At 37.6% G+C, this 15,737-nt stretch overlaps 1 protein-coding gene across 4 annotated transcripts in view; it reads left to right on the top strand.

Moving 5' to 3' along the window:
• ARMC1 (armadillo repeat containing 1) overlaps positions 1 to 15,418 on the top strand; it is a 141,715-nt gene extending 126,297 nt beyond the window's left edge. For 3 of the 4 annotated variants that reach the window (XM_068396403.1, XM_068396401.1, XM_068396402.1), the window contains exons 4-7: positions 9,915 to 10,104; positions 13,672 to 13,788; positions 13,871 to 13,945; positions 14,521 to 15,418. In XM_068396403.1, coding sequence (XP_068252504.1) covers positions 9,915 to 10,104; positions 13,672 to 13,788; positions 13,871 to 13,945; positions 14,521 to 14,712 — 574 coding nt within the window. In that variant the 3' untranslated portion in view covers positions 14,713 to 15,418. The remainder of the gene's footprint in view (positions 1 to 9,914; positions 10,105 to 13,671; positions 13,789 to 13,870; positions 13,946 to 14,520) is intronic. The other variant, XM_068396404.1, reaches the window with a different exon arrangement.
• The last annotated feature ends 319 nt before the right edge of the window (positions 15,419 to 15,737 follow it).

Raw genomic sequence — 15,737 nt, 5'->3', positions numbered from 1 at the left:
AAATCCATTGCCAACAAATAAGTAGTTCAAGGGTATGAAAGCAAGATGTTTAAATAGTTGTTGCTTTCAGAGTTACATACTTCGAGTCTCTGCTGAATAGATTAATATTAACTATATTAGCAAATGAGTCAAATACAAAGCTTACACACAGATATGCCTGCATAGACTAAACCTGCATTTTTTTTCTCTGGTACAGGTTGGTGCTCTAGTTTAATTCTTATTATTCACACAGGTTTTGTTTAGGGAAGCCTTTATCTGTAAGCTTGCAAACTTTTTACTTTCTCCAGTAGATTTCAGGGAAATAATCAAGATAATCAGATGAAGCTTACTTCTCAAAATTAAAATAAATGGTATTTTTTTAAGACATAAAAGGATTTTCCAAGATAATTATATCATCATATATTATTATATGGTATACTTAATGCTGTTGGCATGCTGATAATACAAAAAGCGGTATGTGGCTTCCTTCAAGATGTTCCTAAAATGCTTCAGTACAGAGCCTAATTCCAGCACTACACACTGCCTGGTCACTATAGCATTATTACTGGAAAAGATTGGCTTTTTAATGCTAGTATTTGATATCTTCCACTGGGAAGGACCAGAGTCATTACCCTTAAGATTTTTTTTTTAACCACGATACAATTTGTTGAAGCCATATAATAAACATGTTTTCTGCCATATAAATCCATGAAATGATTACTGTTCATTAGCAGGCAAGATGTTGGAACTAGCTACTGTGAAATTCGACATGGAGTTTGTGTCTGTTATGCAGACTCTCGTCTAGCAAATGCTACTCTGAAGCCTTTTGAGTTTAGTTGAGTAACAGGCCTTCATTATTTTTTTTTTTTTTTTTTTTTTTGAGATGGAGAATGTGTCCATATGGTGGATACCAAGCTGTGGAAGATCAAAAGTTGATCTTCCATTTAGCGTATAAACAGCAAGAGTTAAACAAAATTGGATGAATAGCTGGGTTAAACATATGGCATATGTTCAAATCTGTTATCCAATTCTTGAAAGTTCATTCTCTTCTTGAGATCAGAGGACAATAGAATGAGTCAGGGAAATGTTCTAAGCGTGGGCAATACTCAGTTTGTTAAATGTTTAAGATTGTATCACAGTCACTGATTTTACAGCAGTTAATGGGATTGTCCTGTGATTTTACTCACATTTACTACTTATATTTAATATTTAAGGTTTTTTTTGGTTTTTCAGCAGTCTTCAGAACATCCCAGCATTTACATGGGATTTCTCAAAATTTCCAGGGTTGGTAGGTGTATGACTTAAATTGAGCTGGAAGTGGCCCTGAGAAATCCAATCCTCACTCCTAATTTCAGTGAGGTATCTCTTGTTTAGTACAAAATCAACTTCAAGACATCAGGTTTCCTCATTCTGTTCCAAACGTCTCTTAGTTTAGTGTCCCCTGGTCAAATTGTCACAGCTGGTAGTGTGAGTAGAGTCTGGAAGACTTGCCAAGTGGCAGACATTTGCGGGTCTAGAAAGCATTCTAGGAAAGTCTGTCTGACCTTGCCTTGTTTCCATGGTGTGACAACCTTGGGGTAAATAAAGGTGACATGTAGCTAGCACATAGTTGATACCATTGGAGTGCAGTCACATAACACAACTGCACTGTGGCTGTATGTAGGTTCATCGAGCAGTCCAGCTGCTTGGTTTTTGGATTTGGAGATTCATAGTGCTGCAGCTCAGTGTGTCACTTCAAACCTGCCCAGCCCTACAGGTTCTATTGTTTTCCCTGTTCTACGCCTATGGATTATTTTTCCTATTGTTAACCCGTTACCATACTTGACGTGTTGTTGTTGGCCAATGTAAGGATCCTGCTGTCTATATTCTTGAGGATTTCTTTCCTTTATGAAAGCAGGTGGTAATCCTTTCTGTCAGTTGCTGTATAATGTTACCTGGTCTTCACTGGGTGTTTTGGCGCTAGAGGGAACTGAGGTGTACTGCAATGGGTAGCATGGTAATAGCACTGTACTGGGACTGTAAGAAAGTGTGTGCTGAAGTAATGCTCTTTTTCAAGTTGTTTTCAAATGACTTGCCCGTTGCCTGGAATGAGTCAGAAGAGCAGCCATATGCTTGTGAGCCCACCGTATCATGGGATGCACTAAAAGCTCACAAGAAAGAGCAGCATTCTTGGAGATAAGAAAGAATCTTGCCCTGGCACTGGAGCAGAACAGCCATAAAAACAGCCAGATCAGATAACTGTCTTGAAACAGATTGCTTTTTCTCTAATACCATGCTCTTTCTTTAGGCTTGTCATTCATGCTCAAAGTTTTCATCAAAACCATGTCAATCACTGTGTCTCACTTCTAGAATCAAGGATTAGTGATTTCCCACCCCCCCCCCCCCTTACAGAATGTAGCAATTCTTTGCAGCTTACTGCTCCCTTTAGTTATTGCTAGAGACAATTTCCGTCATTAAATACAAGAAAAATGGGCTCTGAAAGAAATTGGTCACCTGGAAACAAATACATCAGTGGTCTTAAGGTATAGTTGGTATGAATATCAATTTGTTAGCCATTTTTTAACCATAATTACATCAAATGGTAAATCTCTACCAAGTATATGCTTTAAGGTTTCTAATACAGCTGCATTTACCCAACAATGTATTTAGGTAGAATTCATGCCAATCCATTAAATTCTTTCTTGTGCATTTTGTGTCATATAAGACACTACGTTTATTGCAGTGAATGAGGTTCATTACGGAAGTAAAATGCTCGTTGAAAATATCACCACAGAGGATGTTAGGGAAAAATATTAGTTCTGCCTTATAGGGGCAGTACTTACATCTATGAAAAGGATTGGGATCAAGTGAAAATATTTACTTCTATGTTACCATAAGTTTTCTCAAACTTTTTTGGAAAGGTGCTTGTGTCATTCCAAAAATGAAGTCTCTTAAACTAGTATTTTGAATAAAAAAATTATGCATTCAGTCCTTTGTTACATTCACTGACTTGCTTAGGATTTTTCTCTGTTAAGACTGTGAGTTAAATCTGAGAGATGTTTTTACTTTTAGTTTATGAGCAGGTTATTTAGTATGGGATTCAGCTGAGGTCTTGCCAAATATCTGAGCCTTAGCTTGAATAATGAAGACATTTTTGTTCTTCAAACTCTTCATAATCGTTAGACTTCAATTGTGTGGTGGATTTTTTTTTTTTAAAGATCTGTGCTTTAAGGTACTATTTTTCCATTAGTATGTAAACTCCTTGAGATGTCAATACAGGAAATTTTACCTGAACTAACTTTAAAAGGTTGAGATCTATTTCCTTACTTTTGTCGATTGGGTTAATCTTTCCTTCACCACTCTAGCTTTCTTTGCTTTTACAGTCCTGCTCTTTACATTAATTTTTCTGTGTGTTGGTTTCCCAAGTACTCATGAGCAACAGCATAGTGATAAGCCATACAATGCACATCCACTTTTTCTGATTGGCTGTAACACAGCCCTTCCCCATGAGTTGTAAGGCTGTATGCCATGCCCCCTCCCTTATGGGGCCATGCATCCCGAAAATATATATAGTACAGACACTGTGAATGTGCAAATGTGCTGTTCTTGTGTATTGTTTTCCTTGCTTGGATCATAACAGAGTTTTGGGGAGTGAGCTAATCTTATGGTAGAAAGAATCTACCTCTAGTTGCCCTCTTCTCGCAGAGGTTTCTCAGCCTTGTGCGAGGAATGACCTGTAACTCTTTTCCATGTATCCTGAGGTGTAAGTGGTGCCCCCTTCTAAAACTAGAAGTTGAGAACGGTCTGTCTGTCTTTGGATCTCTTATTCCTGAGCAACCCTGGGGAAAAAGGGCCATTGGTACAAGGCTGAAATTGGTCCCTAGATTACAAACTGAGTACTCTATAACTACATCAGATTTGGTTAAGAGAGAGAGTAAAAGTGTAAACTCCTGAGTGAGCTTATATACACTGACATTTTGATCTATGTTGTGAAATGACTGGAGATTAAAATATTTCTTTGGGATTCCTGTGTGATCTCATTTTTGGCTTTATACTAAGTTTACTGAATACAATTATTGTGCTAAGTAAAATTATGAAAAAGTGCTATAGATTGAGGGAGAAAACTTGGAGCAGTATTTTCCTAAAATCAATGTCATGTTTGAATCAGTAAACTATTGGATTTTTAAGTTTCCTATTAAAAGTTTCTAAATTGTTATTATAAGGTGTAATAAGCTCAACTTTTCTGTGATGTCTGTGGCTAGTAAGATCACGCTATAAGCTAAGGTGAAAACATTTGAAATACCAACTGGCAAATTGTTTAATGACTTTGAGAACTGAGCCTCTGCTTTTCCATCTAGCCTTGCCTTTAGTTCGTGATGCCTTGAAGAGAAAACAATTTAGGACTGAGCGGTGAACTGTAAGTCTAAATATGGGAGCAGGAAATTTTTGAAATCAAAGTAAAATTACACAACTGCTTATATTTCCATCTTCCTAATTATCAGGTGCATTAGAGTTATGTAAGCTGTCATGCAAAACTCTTTGGAAAACAATATGTAAAGAAAACAGTTGGCAGGAAAATTAAATACATTTTTACTTACATAAAGCCTAACTTCTAAAATACTCTTAACGTGGAAAAAATAGATATCCACAAGTAAATAAAAATGGCTAAGATCCATGTACGTTGCTGTTTGAATTTACCTAATGACTTCTCAATTTCTAATATGTGTTCACAGACTCACAGAATGGTTGAGGTAGGAAAGGACTTCTGGAGGTCAGCTGGTCCAACCCTTCTACTCAAGCAGGGCCACCTGGACCACATGGCCCAGAACCATGTCCAGGTAGCTTTTTAATATCTCCAAGGACAGAGACTCTACAACATCTGTGGGCAATCTCTTGCCAGTGCTTGGTCGCCCTCACAGTGAAAAAGTGTTTCCTGATGTTCAGAGGGAACCTCCTGTGTTTCCGTGTTTGCCCGTTGCCTCTGGTCCTGTCACTGGGCACCACTGAAAAGAGCCTGACTCCATCCTCTTTGCACCCTCCCTTCATGTATTTATATACATTGATAAGATCCAGCCTGAGCCTTCTCATGTCCAGGCTGAACAGTCCCAGCTCTCGCAGCCTTTCCTCATCAGCCCCTTCATCATCTTCCTGATCCTTCGTTGGACTCTCTCCAGCATGTCCATCTGTCTTGTGTACTGGGGAGCCCAGACCTGGACACAGCACTCCAGGTGTGGCCTCACCAGTGTTGAGTAGAGGGGTAGGAACACCTCCCTTGACCTGCTGGCAATGCTTCTCCTAATACAGTCCAGGATACCATTAGGCTTCTTTGCTGTAAGGGCACATTGTTGGCTAATGTTGAACTTCATGTCCACCAGGACCCCCAAGCCCTTTTCTGCCAAGCTGCTTTCCAACTGGGTGGCCCCCAGCCTATGCTGGTGCCTGGGGTGGTTCCTCCTCAGGTGCAGGACTTTGCGCTTCCCATTGTTGAACTTCATGAGGTTCCTGTCAGCCCACTTCTCCAGCCTGTAGAGGTCCCTCTGGATGGCAGCACAAGCCTCTGGCATATCAGCCACTCCTTCCTGTTTTGTGTCATCTGCAGACAAGCTGAGGGTCCACTCTTCCCCATCATCCAGATCATTAATGAAGATATTGAACAGGATTGGACCCAGAATTGACCCATGGAGTACACTGCTAGATACTGGGCTCCAGCCTAGATTTCATGGCCCTAATCACCACCTTCTGGGCCTGGCCATCCAGACAGTTTTCAGTCCACCTTGCTATCTGCTGACCCAGTCCATACTTCATCAGCTTCTCTATGAGGATTGTATAGGAGACAATGTCAAAAGACAATATCCACTGCTTTCCCCTCATCTACGAAGCCAGTCTTTTCATTGTAGAAGGCTATCAGGGTGGTCAGGCATGACTTCCTTTTTTGAATCCATGCTCCCTCTTCCTCGTCACCTTCTTGTCCCTCATGTGGAGGAAACAATTTCCAGATTTGTTGCATCACCTTCACAGGGGTCAAGGTGATCATTCAAAGATTATCAAGAGCCTTGAAATTTCATGAATGGGTAATTAGCTTTGTCGTCTTATTGTGGGTAGTGGACAAACTGAGCAAGTACAACCAAAAGCAGCATCATGTAGAAGTGAGACTTTTGGAAATAAATGACACAAATCTCCTTTTGGTAGAATCTGGGATGTAATTGAATCTATGGCAAAGAAAGATACCCTCTTTAATTTGAAAGCCTCCTGTCTCTGGGTTATAAATTCAGTAGAAACACTCTAATGAAATGCCATTATAGTATGTTTGTTTTCTGTTTGGCTAATGTGTCTTTAGAGCACAATGTGTGCCATGAAGGAAATGCCTGGAAGAGTTTCTGTGCCTGTGCACAGGGTCTACTGTACTTTGAGCAGGGCTATGGTTGCATCTGTTTCCTCTGATGCAGAACTGTGTATGTAATGTACACATATGTATGTGTACATATATGTTTATTTTAAAATATATACATAAAATATTACAGCTTTAAAAAAGATAAGGTGGTCTTTTACACACACACATACACATATATAAAACTCCCCCACATACATATATTTATAAATGTATTTATATCCTGTCTTTCTCTAAAAGGGGAAATCCACTATATTAGTCTTTCTCAGCCTTTGTGCTTTTTCTAAAGGAAGAGACATAATTTTCTGTGTTACCTTTGCATCAGATGCAGCAATGCTAGGAAGATTGTCAGGGCCCTTCTATTATCATTTATGATGCTGTGTGTATAGTTAACCACATGCTGGTTGTGCAGCCATAATGCTATATGCTGCTTACACATTCTTTCCAAGCATGCATACTCGACCCACATCACATACACCTTTGGAGTTGTAGCCAGTAATTTTCGTGTCCTTTAAGTTTAGCTAAAACTTTAAAAAATGTCTTGTTATGCTAAGAAAACCTCTGCAGCACTTGGACCGTGTTTACAAAGTTATTTTTAATTGTGAAGAAAATGAGAACTATTTCTTGTATCATCTTCTGACAGATACAGCACATGTCACTTGGATCCTGTGTTCATATTACTTAGCCAGCCTTGGGTGAACATAATGGAAGGACAGGCAGCAATCTAGGATGACAGGAATTCAAGAAGACAGTGAAAATTAAAGGTTTGCGTTTCTGACAGGCATCTTCTGAATCTTGCTGAAGTAATGTAAGATGTTACCGCCTCTCAAAGAGATGGTAACCAACTCTTAGCAACTGTTACTCTGCTCTAACTAAAAACTACCACTTCACTAGCAGGGTAGCAGAACACTAGTCATAGAATCATAGAACAGCCCAGGTTGGAAGGGACCTTGAAAGATCATCTGGCTCAACCTTTCCTGGGAAAGGGAACCTAGATGAGACTATCTAGCGCCCTGTCCAGTTGCATCTCGAAAACCTCCAGCAACTGCCATGTCCCTGGGGAGGTTGTTGCAGTGATTGATTGTTCTCAAACAATCTCTAACTGCATCATAACTTTATAGTATGTACCTGCACTTTCAGTGGTGAATAAAGTGCTATACTAGAGTGTGAATGGAGGTGGCGGAAAGATGAGCAAGAGATGAAAGAATAACAGATTGATGCAAAACTTGTATTCACTCATTTTACCAGTACACTAAAAATTGTAGAAGGCTTTGTGTGGAATTTTGTGTATCTCTCTATGTTTGTTTTAACTGAGTTGCTGAATGTGTAGTGTTGCATTACTGCAGAATAAAACTGGCTTATACCTTTACTGGGGATTGTTTTGCAATCTGATATTCTCATGTGACATCCGTTGTTCTTGTGCTTGTCGTGTAGTGTCTGAGTTTCATGCTGCTTCTTATTACACAGTCAGTTGCTTACTTTGCAACAGGTTCTCTTTATATAAGATTAAAATCTTGTCTTTGGGATTTTTTTTTTCATGTAGGAGGGGTAACTAGAGTTCATCTGTAACTTAGTGGTAGATAGTAGTAATTGTCTATTTGGAAAAATACAGGAAATTATCTGAGTAGCTTGTGTAAGTGTGTGTGTGCATATGCATAACATTCACCTGTATAGACTTCTTGTAGGAATATCTTGGAATACTTGTATTGAATAAGAGCAAATTTAAATTTGTGTTTTCAAATCAACAGGTTGTTTCAATAGTACAGTTAATCTTAGGTTGTTAGTTTTCCAAGAACTATGCCAACTATAATGTTGGGAGCACAAAACGTGTGAAAATAACTGTTGAGTTTTTACTTTTAGGCACTTGTGTATTTTATTTTTGCTGACACATATATAACTTTAAATTCTATTTCTTTCTGTATGTATATATGCAAATATATTTATTATAGCTAATATTAAGTTTATTTTATTTCTCATTTGATTTTCTGAATTTTTTTAACTCTGGGATGCAATAGTACAAATGTATTCAAGCAAAAACTTTTACCAACAACAGAGTGGATGTGGTAGGTGGGATAATGACATTTTCAATAGTGTACTTAGTTAACTGTATTTAAACTTACCGGGGAAAAAAAAAAGTCCTCTATTGTAAATCACTTGATACAAACAGGATTTTTGTTCCTGCTGTTGAAAGAATTTGCGAAAACTAACGGGTGGGTAAATTTCTTAGTCTCTTGATAAGATGCCACTTTTGCACAGGCTAATTTATTGCTACCTCAAGACATCAGCTCGCACAGCTTTATCATCTATTCTGTTACTTTATCAAATAAATTATGGAAGGCTGAAATATTTGTGAGTTCTCACCACTTGTTTCTGTGAATTAACATAAGCATTTTTTTCACTGTAGGAAAGCAGAATGTAAGCATGTATTTAAAATTTAACATATGCTAAAATGCTTTGCTATTTTAGGTCTTGGTTTTTTGCTTATTACACCTTTTTTTTCCTTTTTATTTTTTCCTTTGAATGCTATCAGTGTACTGAACGATCACAAGAACTCACGTTTTCCTCTCCAAATGGGTGCTGTTCAAAACAAGGTGCAGAGAATAAAAAAAAAAAAAAAAAAAAAAAGTCTAGCTGGGACCCCCACAGGTTGAGAACTAACATGCTTGCCTCAGCGTTCTTTCTTGTCCATGTGGTAGGATGGAAAATGTGTTTAATATATGGCAATTAAGGAAGTCAAATGGAAAAAAAAATAAATCTGAAGGTACTTGTTACTTACTTAGTGTTTGCTAAACAAAGCAGCAAAGCTGTCATTCATCATTTTAAGAGTAATTGCAAGTTGATGCAGTAATAATTTTGTTTCTGCACATAGCTTTAAATCACTGGCATAATTAAAACAGGGCTAAATTTGGACAACAGATTTATATTAGTACCTTATTAGTTTTAATTACTCATAAGAAATGAACGTATGTTCAGTCTTACCTACATTTTTTTCTGTCTAAAAGAATACTATCATATAGTTCATACCATAAATTTTAGTCCAATAAAAAATAATCTTTGGATTCTTTAAGAAAATCTGGGATTCTGCTTTGCTGTTGATGGTCAGTAACTTCGGAGAAGAAAACATTTGGAAAAGATTACAGTTGTACAGAGAAATTATTTTTATTGTGTAACAAGGAAAGTACAATGAAACGTATCACAAGGCAGTGAAGAACTTTAGTTTAAAAAAACAGCTCAACACAAACAAAGTAACAGTGGTGTACTGAGCGTCTACTACCATGTTTTGTTTGTAGTTGTCAAACTGATGTAAACTCTGTGTTGTTTGAGAACACAGGCTTGTTTAAAATGATATCAGAATTAACAGTTTGACATAAAAATTGGAGTATGGGAAAGGAAATAGTTTTACCTAATTTCTTCTCTCCCCTCTTAAAATTTTTACTATGTACTGACTGTATAATTGGATTTCTGTAGCACGTGGAGTATTCCAGTTGCAAGGACATAATCAGCAGCTGTTTGGAGTACTAATGTAAAAAAAAATATTTACAAATCTTAATCTCTTTTTTTCTTTAAGGACCACTACACCGGGAGAGACTAAACTTTTAGCTTCTGAAGTCTATGATATCCTTCAGTCTTCCAACATGTCAGACATGGACAATGTGAATGAGATGAATTATCGTCGACGGAAAGCGCAGTTTTTCCTCGGCAGCACAAATAAGCGTGCCAAGACAGTGGTTTTGCATATAGATGGCCTTGATGATTCGGTAAGGAAACCTTCAGCATTTATGTAAATAAGGCATGCTGTTCAGAGAGATATTTTGCCCACAAAAATAACGTGTTCAGGCTACTTGTGTGGCATCATCAATTGTTAGCAATTTCTGTGAATCGTACTTTGAATCATAAGATATGTATAAAATCTTGCATAAATTGCACTTACTCAGAATATCTAAAGAAGATGTTTTAAGGCAGTTTCCTTGATGGCTTTCTAATTGCTCTAAAAAAAACTATTCTGTTTCCACCTCTCAATTTTTGATCCTTTTTCAAGAATGGAATAAACAACACACCTTTAGCAGTTTCACTTAAGGATATCTTGTGGTTGTGTCAGTGTGTTAAACTAAAAAACAGTTTCCTTTTAGTTATGAGAGATTTCAGACACTGGGCGGGGGGGGGGGGTTTATTGCTCTTAATTTAGAAATGCTGTATTTTCTTTGAGCTGGTTTAGCTACATGTTTTCATTGTCTGTGAGATCTTTTCTACTGTAGTGACCAGAATGGCATTTGAGTTAATGAGGTCTCACTGAGTCTTTATGTAATGTCAGAATAAGTTCTACGGATTTATCTACCATACCCCTATAGATAACACCCCAGGGCCATGTTTGCCTTTTTACGGCTGCCAAACAGCATGTAGACTGTTTAAGCATGTTATCCACAAGTGCCCTCCGGACTCTGTATCTTCAGTTTTGTACCCATTTTAAATGATCAAACCTGATCCTTTGCTTTGTTGCTTTACATTTTGCCAAGTAAGCGTGTCTACAGGCCCAGTTTATCAACAGCGTACCCGTCGTACTGTTTTCATAAGACCATAGTTAATTCCTTTAGAAATAACATGCTGCTCTAGCTCACTTTATACAAAGTAAATATTTTTTACAGTTTTGTCTTGGCAACACATGCTCTGTCTAGAAGGGCAGTACTTTGTCAACACCATTGGCTTTTGTACTCTGAAGGCTTTTTAATTCGGTCCAATTGGTTGTCTCCTGTTAACACTTGTTTTGTTTTTAAGCTTTTAGTTGATTTGTTTGTTCACAGGTATCTCCAAGCAAGAAATTTTATCCACTTCTACTTTGTGAGTTTAGATATTCGGGCTATAGTCTGATTCTATCTTAAAAGTGTTTCTTTGTGTTCTTCGGCAAATGGAACTTAGCGAGATTTGTGGGATTTCTCTCTTAAATGCTGAGGCAAAATTCTGAAAAAGCATAGGATATTTAGATACTCAGCTTCAGAGAGCAAAACTGCAGGCTTCTGTAGTTGCCTAGAGCACACCAGCATGTTTTCTTAGCTCGTTGAAGAAAAGAAAAATCTGACTGTGTGCTGGCTGGAGATGGGTAGTGTACATAGCTCTGTATTTCACCAGATGATTAAAGAAATGTTAGTGATACTCCAGGTGCTCGCACAGCAGTTAAACATCCCTATAATGCTGTTTTAAATGCCCCAATAAGTTGAGACTGCGAGGATGATGAAGGATGTGAATAATAAAAGCAGCTTAGTTTCATTCAACAGTTTATTCCTGACTTAACTAGCAAAGAATATGAATGGTAGAAGGCATAGTAAGTGTGTTGTCAGTTTACCTGTGTTTTGTCATGTAGAATTGAAACAAGAAGCTGCTGTTAGGAATGATTGCAAATCCTACAAACACTTGTGGATTTTGAAACCTCAAATAGTAGATATTGATTACTTCAGGAAGGGAGGGGAAAGGTCGTTTCTTGTTTAGTGTGGGGTCAGATGTTTTTGTTTTAAGATGTAATTATCAAATTTCATGACAAGCTTTAAAAAAAGGAAAAAACAAAGCAGTACTTCAGGAGTCTGTGGCATGCCCCTCAGTAAGTTTTCTAGTCTGTACCTTTTAGTAGTATTTGTTAGGGTATGGTAATCAGGAAATAAAAATGCAAGAAAATAACCTGAATTTCACCTGTCCTACCTTGTACCTGTCCTACCCTGTGCCCATGCTTCAGGAGTACCATGCAGAAAGATGTCTAGCTGTGTACTGCTGAGGTTTGTGCCTAACTGCCATAGTTAGACATACTTTGCAAAAGACATTTGTGCAGCAAGGCCGGTGGCTGCCAAGCTTCCAGCTTTTTAAGGCGTCTGTGTGGACCTTGGTAAGTTTTGTCTCTAGGAAGTGATTCACCAGTTATCTGATCACAGAAAGCCTCATTTCAAGTTAAACTGAGATGCCTGTGATTTAACCTGGGATCTCAGAGTACAAAGCCAAGTTCTGTCACAGAATTGCTATACACCCATATAAGCATAAATTATTTGTTTAGGCTAATAAGCTATGAATGTGTTGCTTCTTGTGTCCAAAAGTAGTTTCAACTTTCACTCATACAAGGCAGCCTGTCATCTTTGCATCAAGTATTTCCTGTGTATAGGAAAGGTAGCCTATCTGGCAAAGTTATTTTTGTACATCTCAAAAATGTTAATTATTTCAATACATAAACTTACCCAAATGAATTGTTTCAATATATATGCTAAACTGCTAAAAAAAATCCGCTTCAGTTAGTTCTTCCAGAGATTAAAAGAATTTAATTTACTTCTTGTGCATGAGACTATCCCAAATACTGACCAGTGATTATTTGATAACTAATATGCTTTGAAATAACTTATTATTCAAAACCTTGCAGAAACTTGCAGTAAAAGTTAAATACATCATTATTTTGAACCTGTGTAAGGCTGTCAGTTTATTTCTGGTACAGTGCATCTTTTCTTTTTTCCCCTTCTGTGCTAGCAGTCTCTCCAAGTATATTTTAATCCTTTTTGTTACAACCATCTTGTGCAAAAGGAAAAAAAATAATAGCACATTCTAAGATAATGTAGAACAGATGCAACTAGTACAGGTCAATGTAATGTTACAGCACAGCAGGTGATATCACTTGCTTTAAACATAGCATTCTGTGGGTTATCAACCAAGTATTTTCCCTTTGAAATAAGAATTAAGCTTATGCTGTGCAGTGATGTCTGTGAGCTGCCACAGATGAAGCAGCTGAAAGATACAACAGCTGCTTTGATGCATTCAGTCAGTATGGATGCAAGGTGTCTGATAAATAGCAAGTTAAACACTAACTACTCATCAATGAGCACTTCAGTCAATCAAAACTTAACCAGAGGGGACTGTTTAGCTGATCATACGGAGAAAAACCTTCTTTGCTTTTCAGCACTTTTCTCTAATTATTTACAGTTGATTCCATCCTTCTTTGACTTCTAAAGTGTAAGCTTCCTTTCCTTTCCTTTCCTTTCCTTTCCTTTCCTTTCCTTTCCTTTCCTTTCCTTTCCTTTCCTTTCCTTTCCTTTCCTTTCCTTTCCTTTCCTTTCCTTTCCTTTCCTTTCCTTTCCTTTCCTTTCCTTTCCTTTCCTTTCCTTTCCTTTCCTTTCCTTCAGTGGCAAGAGAGTCTAACGTTTGTGCAGTAAAGTGTAAGTCTTAGCTTTTCTTTTACAAAAATGCTGTTGAGTAACCACCTGCACTCTGACATACAGGAATTCTTGTTAAGTAATTGTTAGCATTTTCACATGGTGTATTATGCAGGTACTTTAGTTGTGGGGTTTTTGTTTGTTTTTTAGTCTCGAAGGAATCTTTGTGAAGAAGCCTTGTTGAAAATTAAAGGTGTTATTAGTTTTACCTTTCAAATGGCTGTTCAAAGGTGCGTGGTCCGAATTCGCTCAGACTTAAAAGCAGAGGTAAGTGCACAGTAACCCTCCAGATCCTCACATTATTGCGTTCTGTCACACTAAGCTCTTGTTTTTTGTTGTGTACTTGCAGGCATTGGCGACGGCAATAGCATCAACCAAAGTTATGAAGGCACAGCAAGTTGTGAAAAGTGAAAGTGGTGAGGAGGTAGGATATGTATCTTTCTCAATACCAATTGTTCTAGCTCAGCTGTATCTTTAATACCAGCACCTCTGTGCCCGAAACATCTGATGCCAGGCAAAATTTTGTAAGTGGGAGTGCTACACATACAGTACAAGGAGAATAAAGGGTATCCTATGTCAGGACATGTATCCATAGAGCAGTTTTACAGAACTTATTGTTCAGAAGGAGGACAAAAATATTGTAATTGTTTCTCTCCTTAATGATATGAAAAGGATCACAGTGAACCTTTTTTTTTTTTCTGTTTTGGCTGCAGTTGCTGAAGTGTTTTTATTTCACAACTACAGCAAAGGGGCTGTGTCTTCATTTATTTGATATTTTTCCTTCCATGTTAAGCCAAAGCTTTTCTAGTTTATTTTCTAAGCGTGGTAGATTCCAGATACATAGTAGGTTCCATTTATATTCTTGCGGTATAGCAGGAGTGGGGGAGGAGTCTCACAACACGCATGCCTGTCATCCTGAATGTGTATATATATGTAACTTTAATCCATTCTTTTAAGTTACAACATCTGACATAATTTTAATCTGTTGTGTTTTATCAGATGCTGGTTCCGTTCCAAGATACTCCAGTGGAAGTAGAGCAGAATACAGATCTACCTGAATATTTACCAGAAGATGAAAGCCCTACGAAGGAACAGGACAAAGCAGTGTCTCGTGTTGGGTCACACCCAGAAGGTGCAGCAAGCTGGCTTAGCACGGCAGCAAACTTTCTATCGAGATCTTTCTACTGGTGACTTGTATTTGGTGTTAAAAGACTGTGTGAATGAACCAACAGGGGTCCAGTTTTCCATTGGTGTGGTGAACTGCCAAGTGCAATTTGCAATAAATCATCACAAAAATTTTAGATTACACAAATGTATGCTGCATTTTACATTTTATTGGACGTTTAGCCTGATAGGGCAGGGGTCAAAGGACAGAGGCCTCCAATCAAATTGTTCTTTCATTTGTTTTTCATGTAGATTTTATTGCTTCACTTTTTAAAAATGGGTCCACTGTTATATACCAAATGTTTATGCATATGGAGCTTTAAGTTTGACTTCACATGAAACACATGATAGGGAGAATCCATTTAACTCAAGTCTCAGGGCCTCTGTGAAAGAAAATTCTTAATAGCTCTAGTTGTGCATTAAATAAGATGCCCTTTTTATTTCTGCATCCCTTTGGACTAACGTTATTTCATGACTCCAGAGATAAATATAATTGCCTTTTTTTTGCCTTTATTTTTGTCAGCCATGCTTACAGCATGAGCACGACATTCCCCTTTTGCCATTAAACTAGAGTCACTACAGATTTGAAATTTATAACCCTTTTACGTATAATGAATTTTTTTCCAGCCTGCCCTTAACTATTGGAGTGCTTGAGATTAAGAAATAAGGGATTGAATAAACACAAATATGTATACATACATTGTACAGTAAATAAACTAGAACATACTTGTAACGATGGGTGTGACTGACTCATGTATATAACTAATAAATACCACTGACTGCTGTTTAGGCTAGCTGGGAAGACTGCAGCAAAAAAAAGCTGTGGTCTAATGTAGTGATGGCCTATTGCAGCTCTGTCTGCAGAGAATAGAGGGATGTAGAGTGTATTTGGTTAAGAAATGGTGGTCATTGTTAGCAAATATTTAATGGTAGCTGAAACTTCATAAACTTGAAGAATAAAGCAGAATTGAATGCCTCCTTTGCCACAGTGCCACAGTCACAAATTTTGACTTTAACCCTTTTTATCTTTTTACCTAACAAACTTTAAATGT

The sequence above is a fragment of the Nyctibius grandis genome, chromosome 3 (assembly GCF_013368605.1).
Source record: "Nyctibius grandis isolate bNycGra1 chromosome 3, bNycGra1.pri, whole genome shotgun sequence".
Classification (NCBI taxonomy): Eukaryota; Metazoa; Chordata; class Aves; order Nyctibiiformes; family Nyctibiidae; genus Nyctibius; species Nyctibius grandis.
This window is presented reverse-complemented; position numbering and strand designations above follow the sequence as displayed.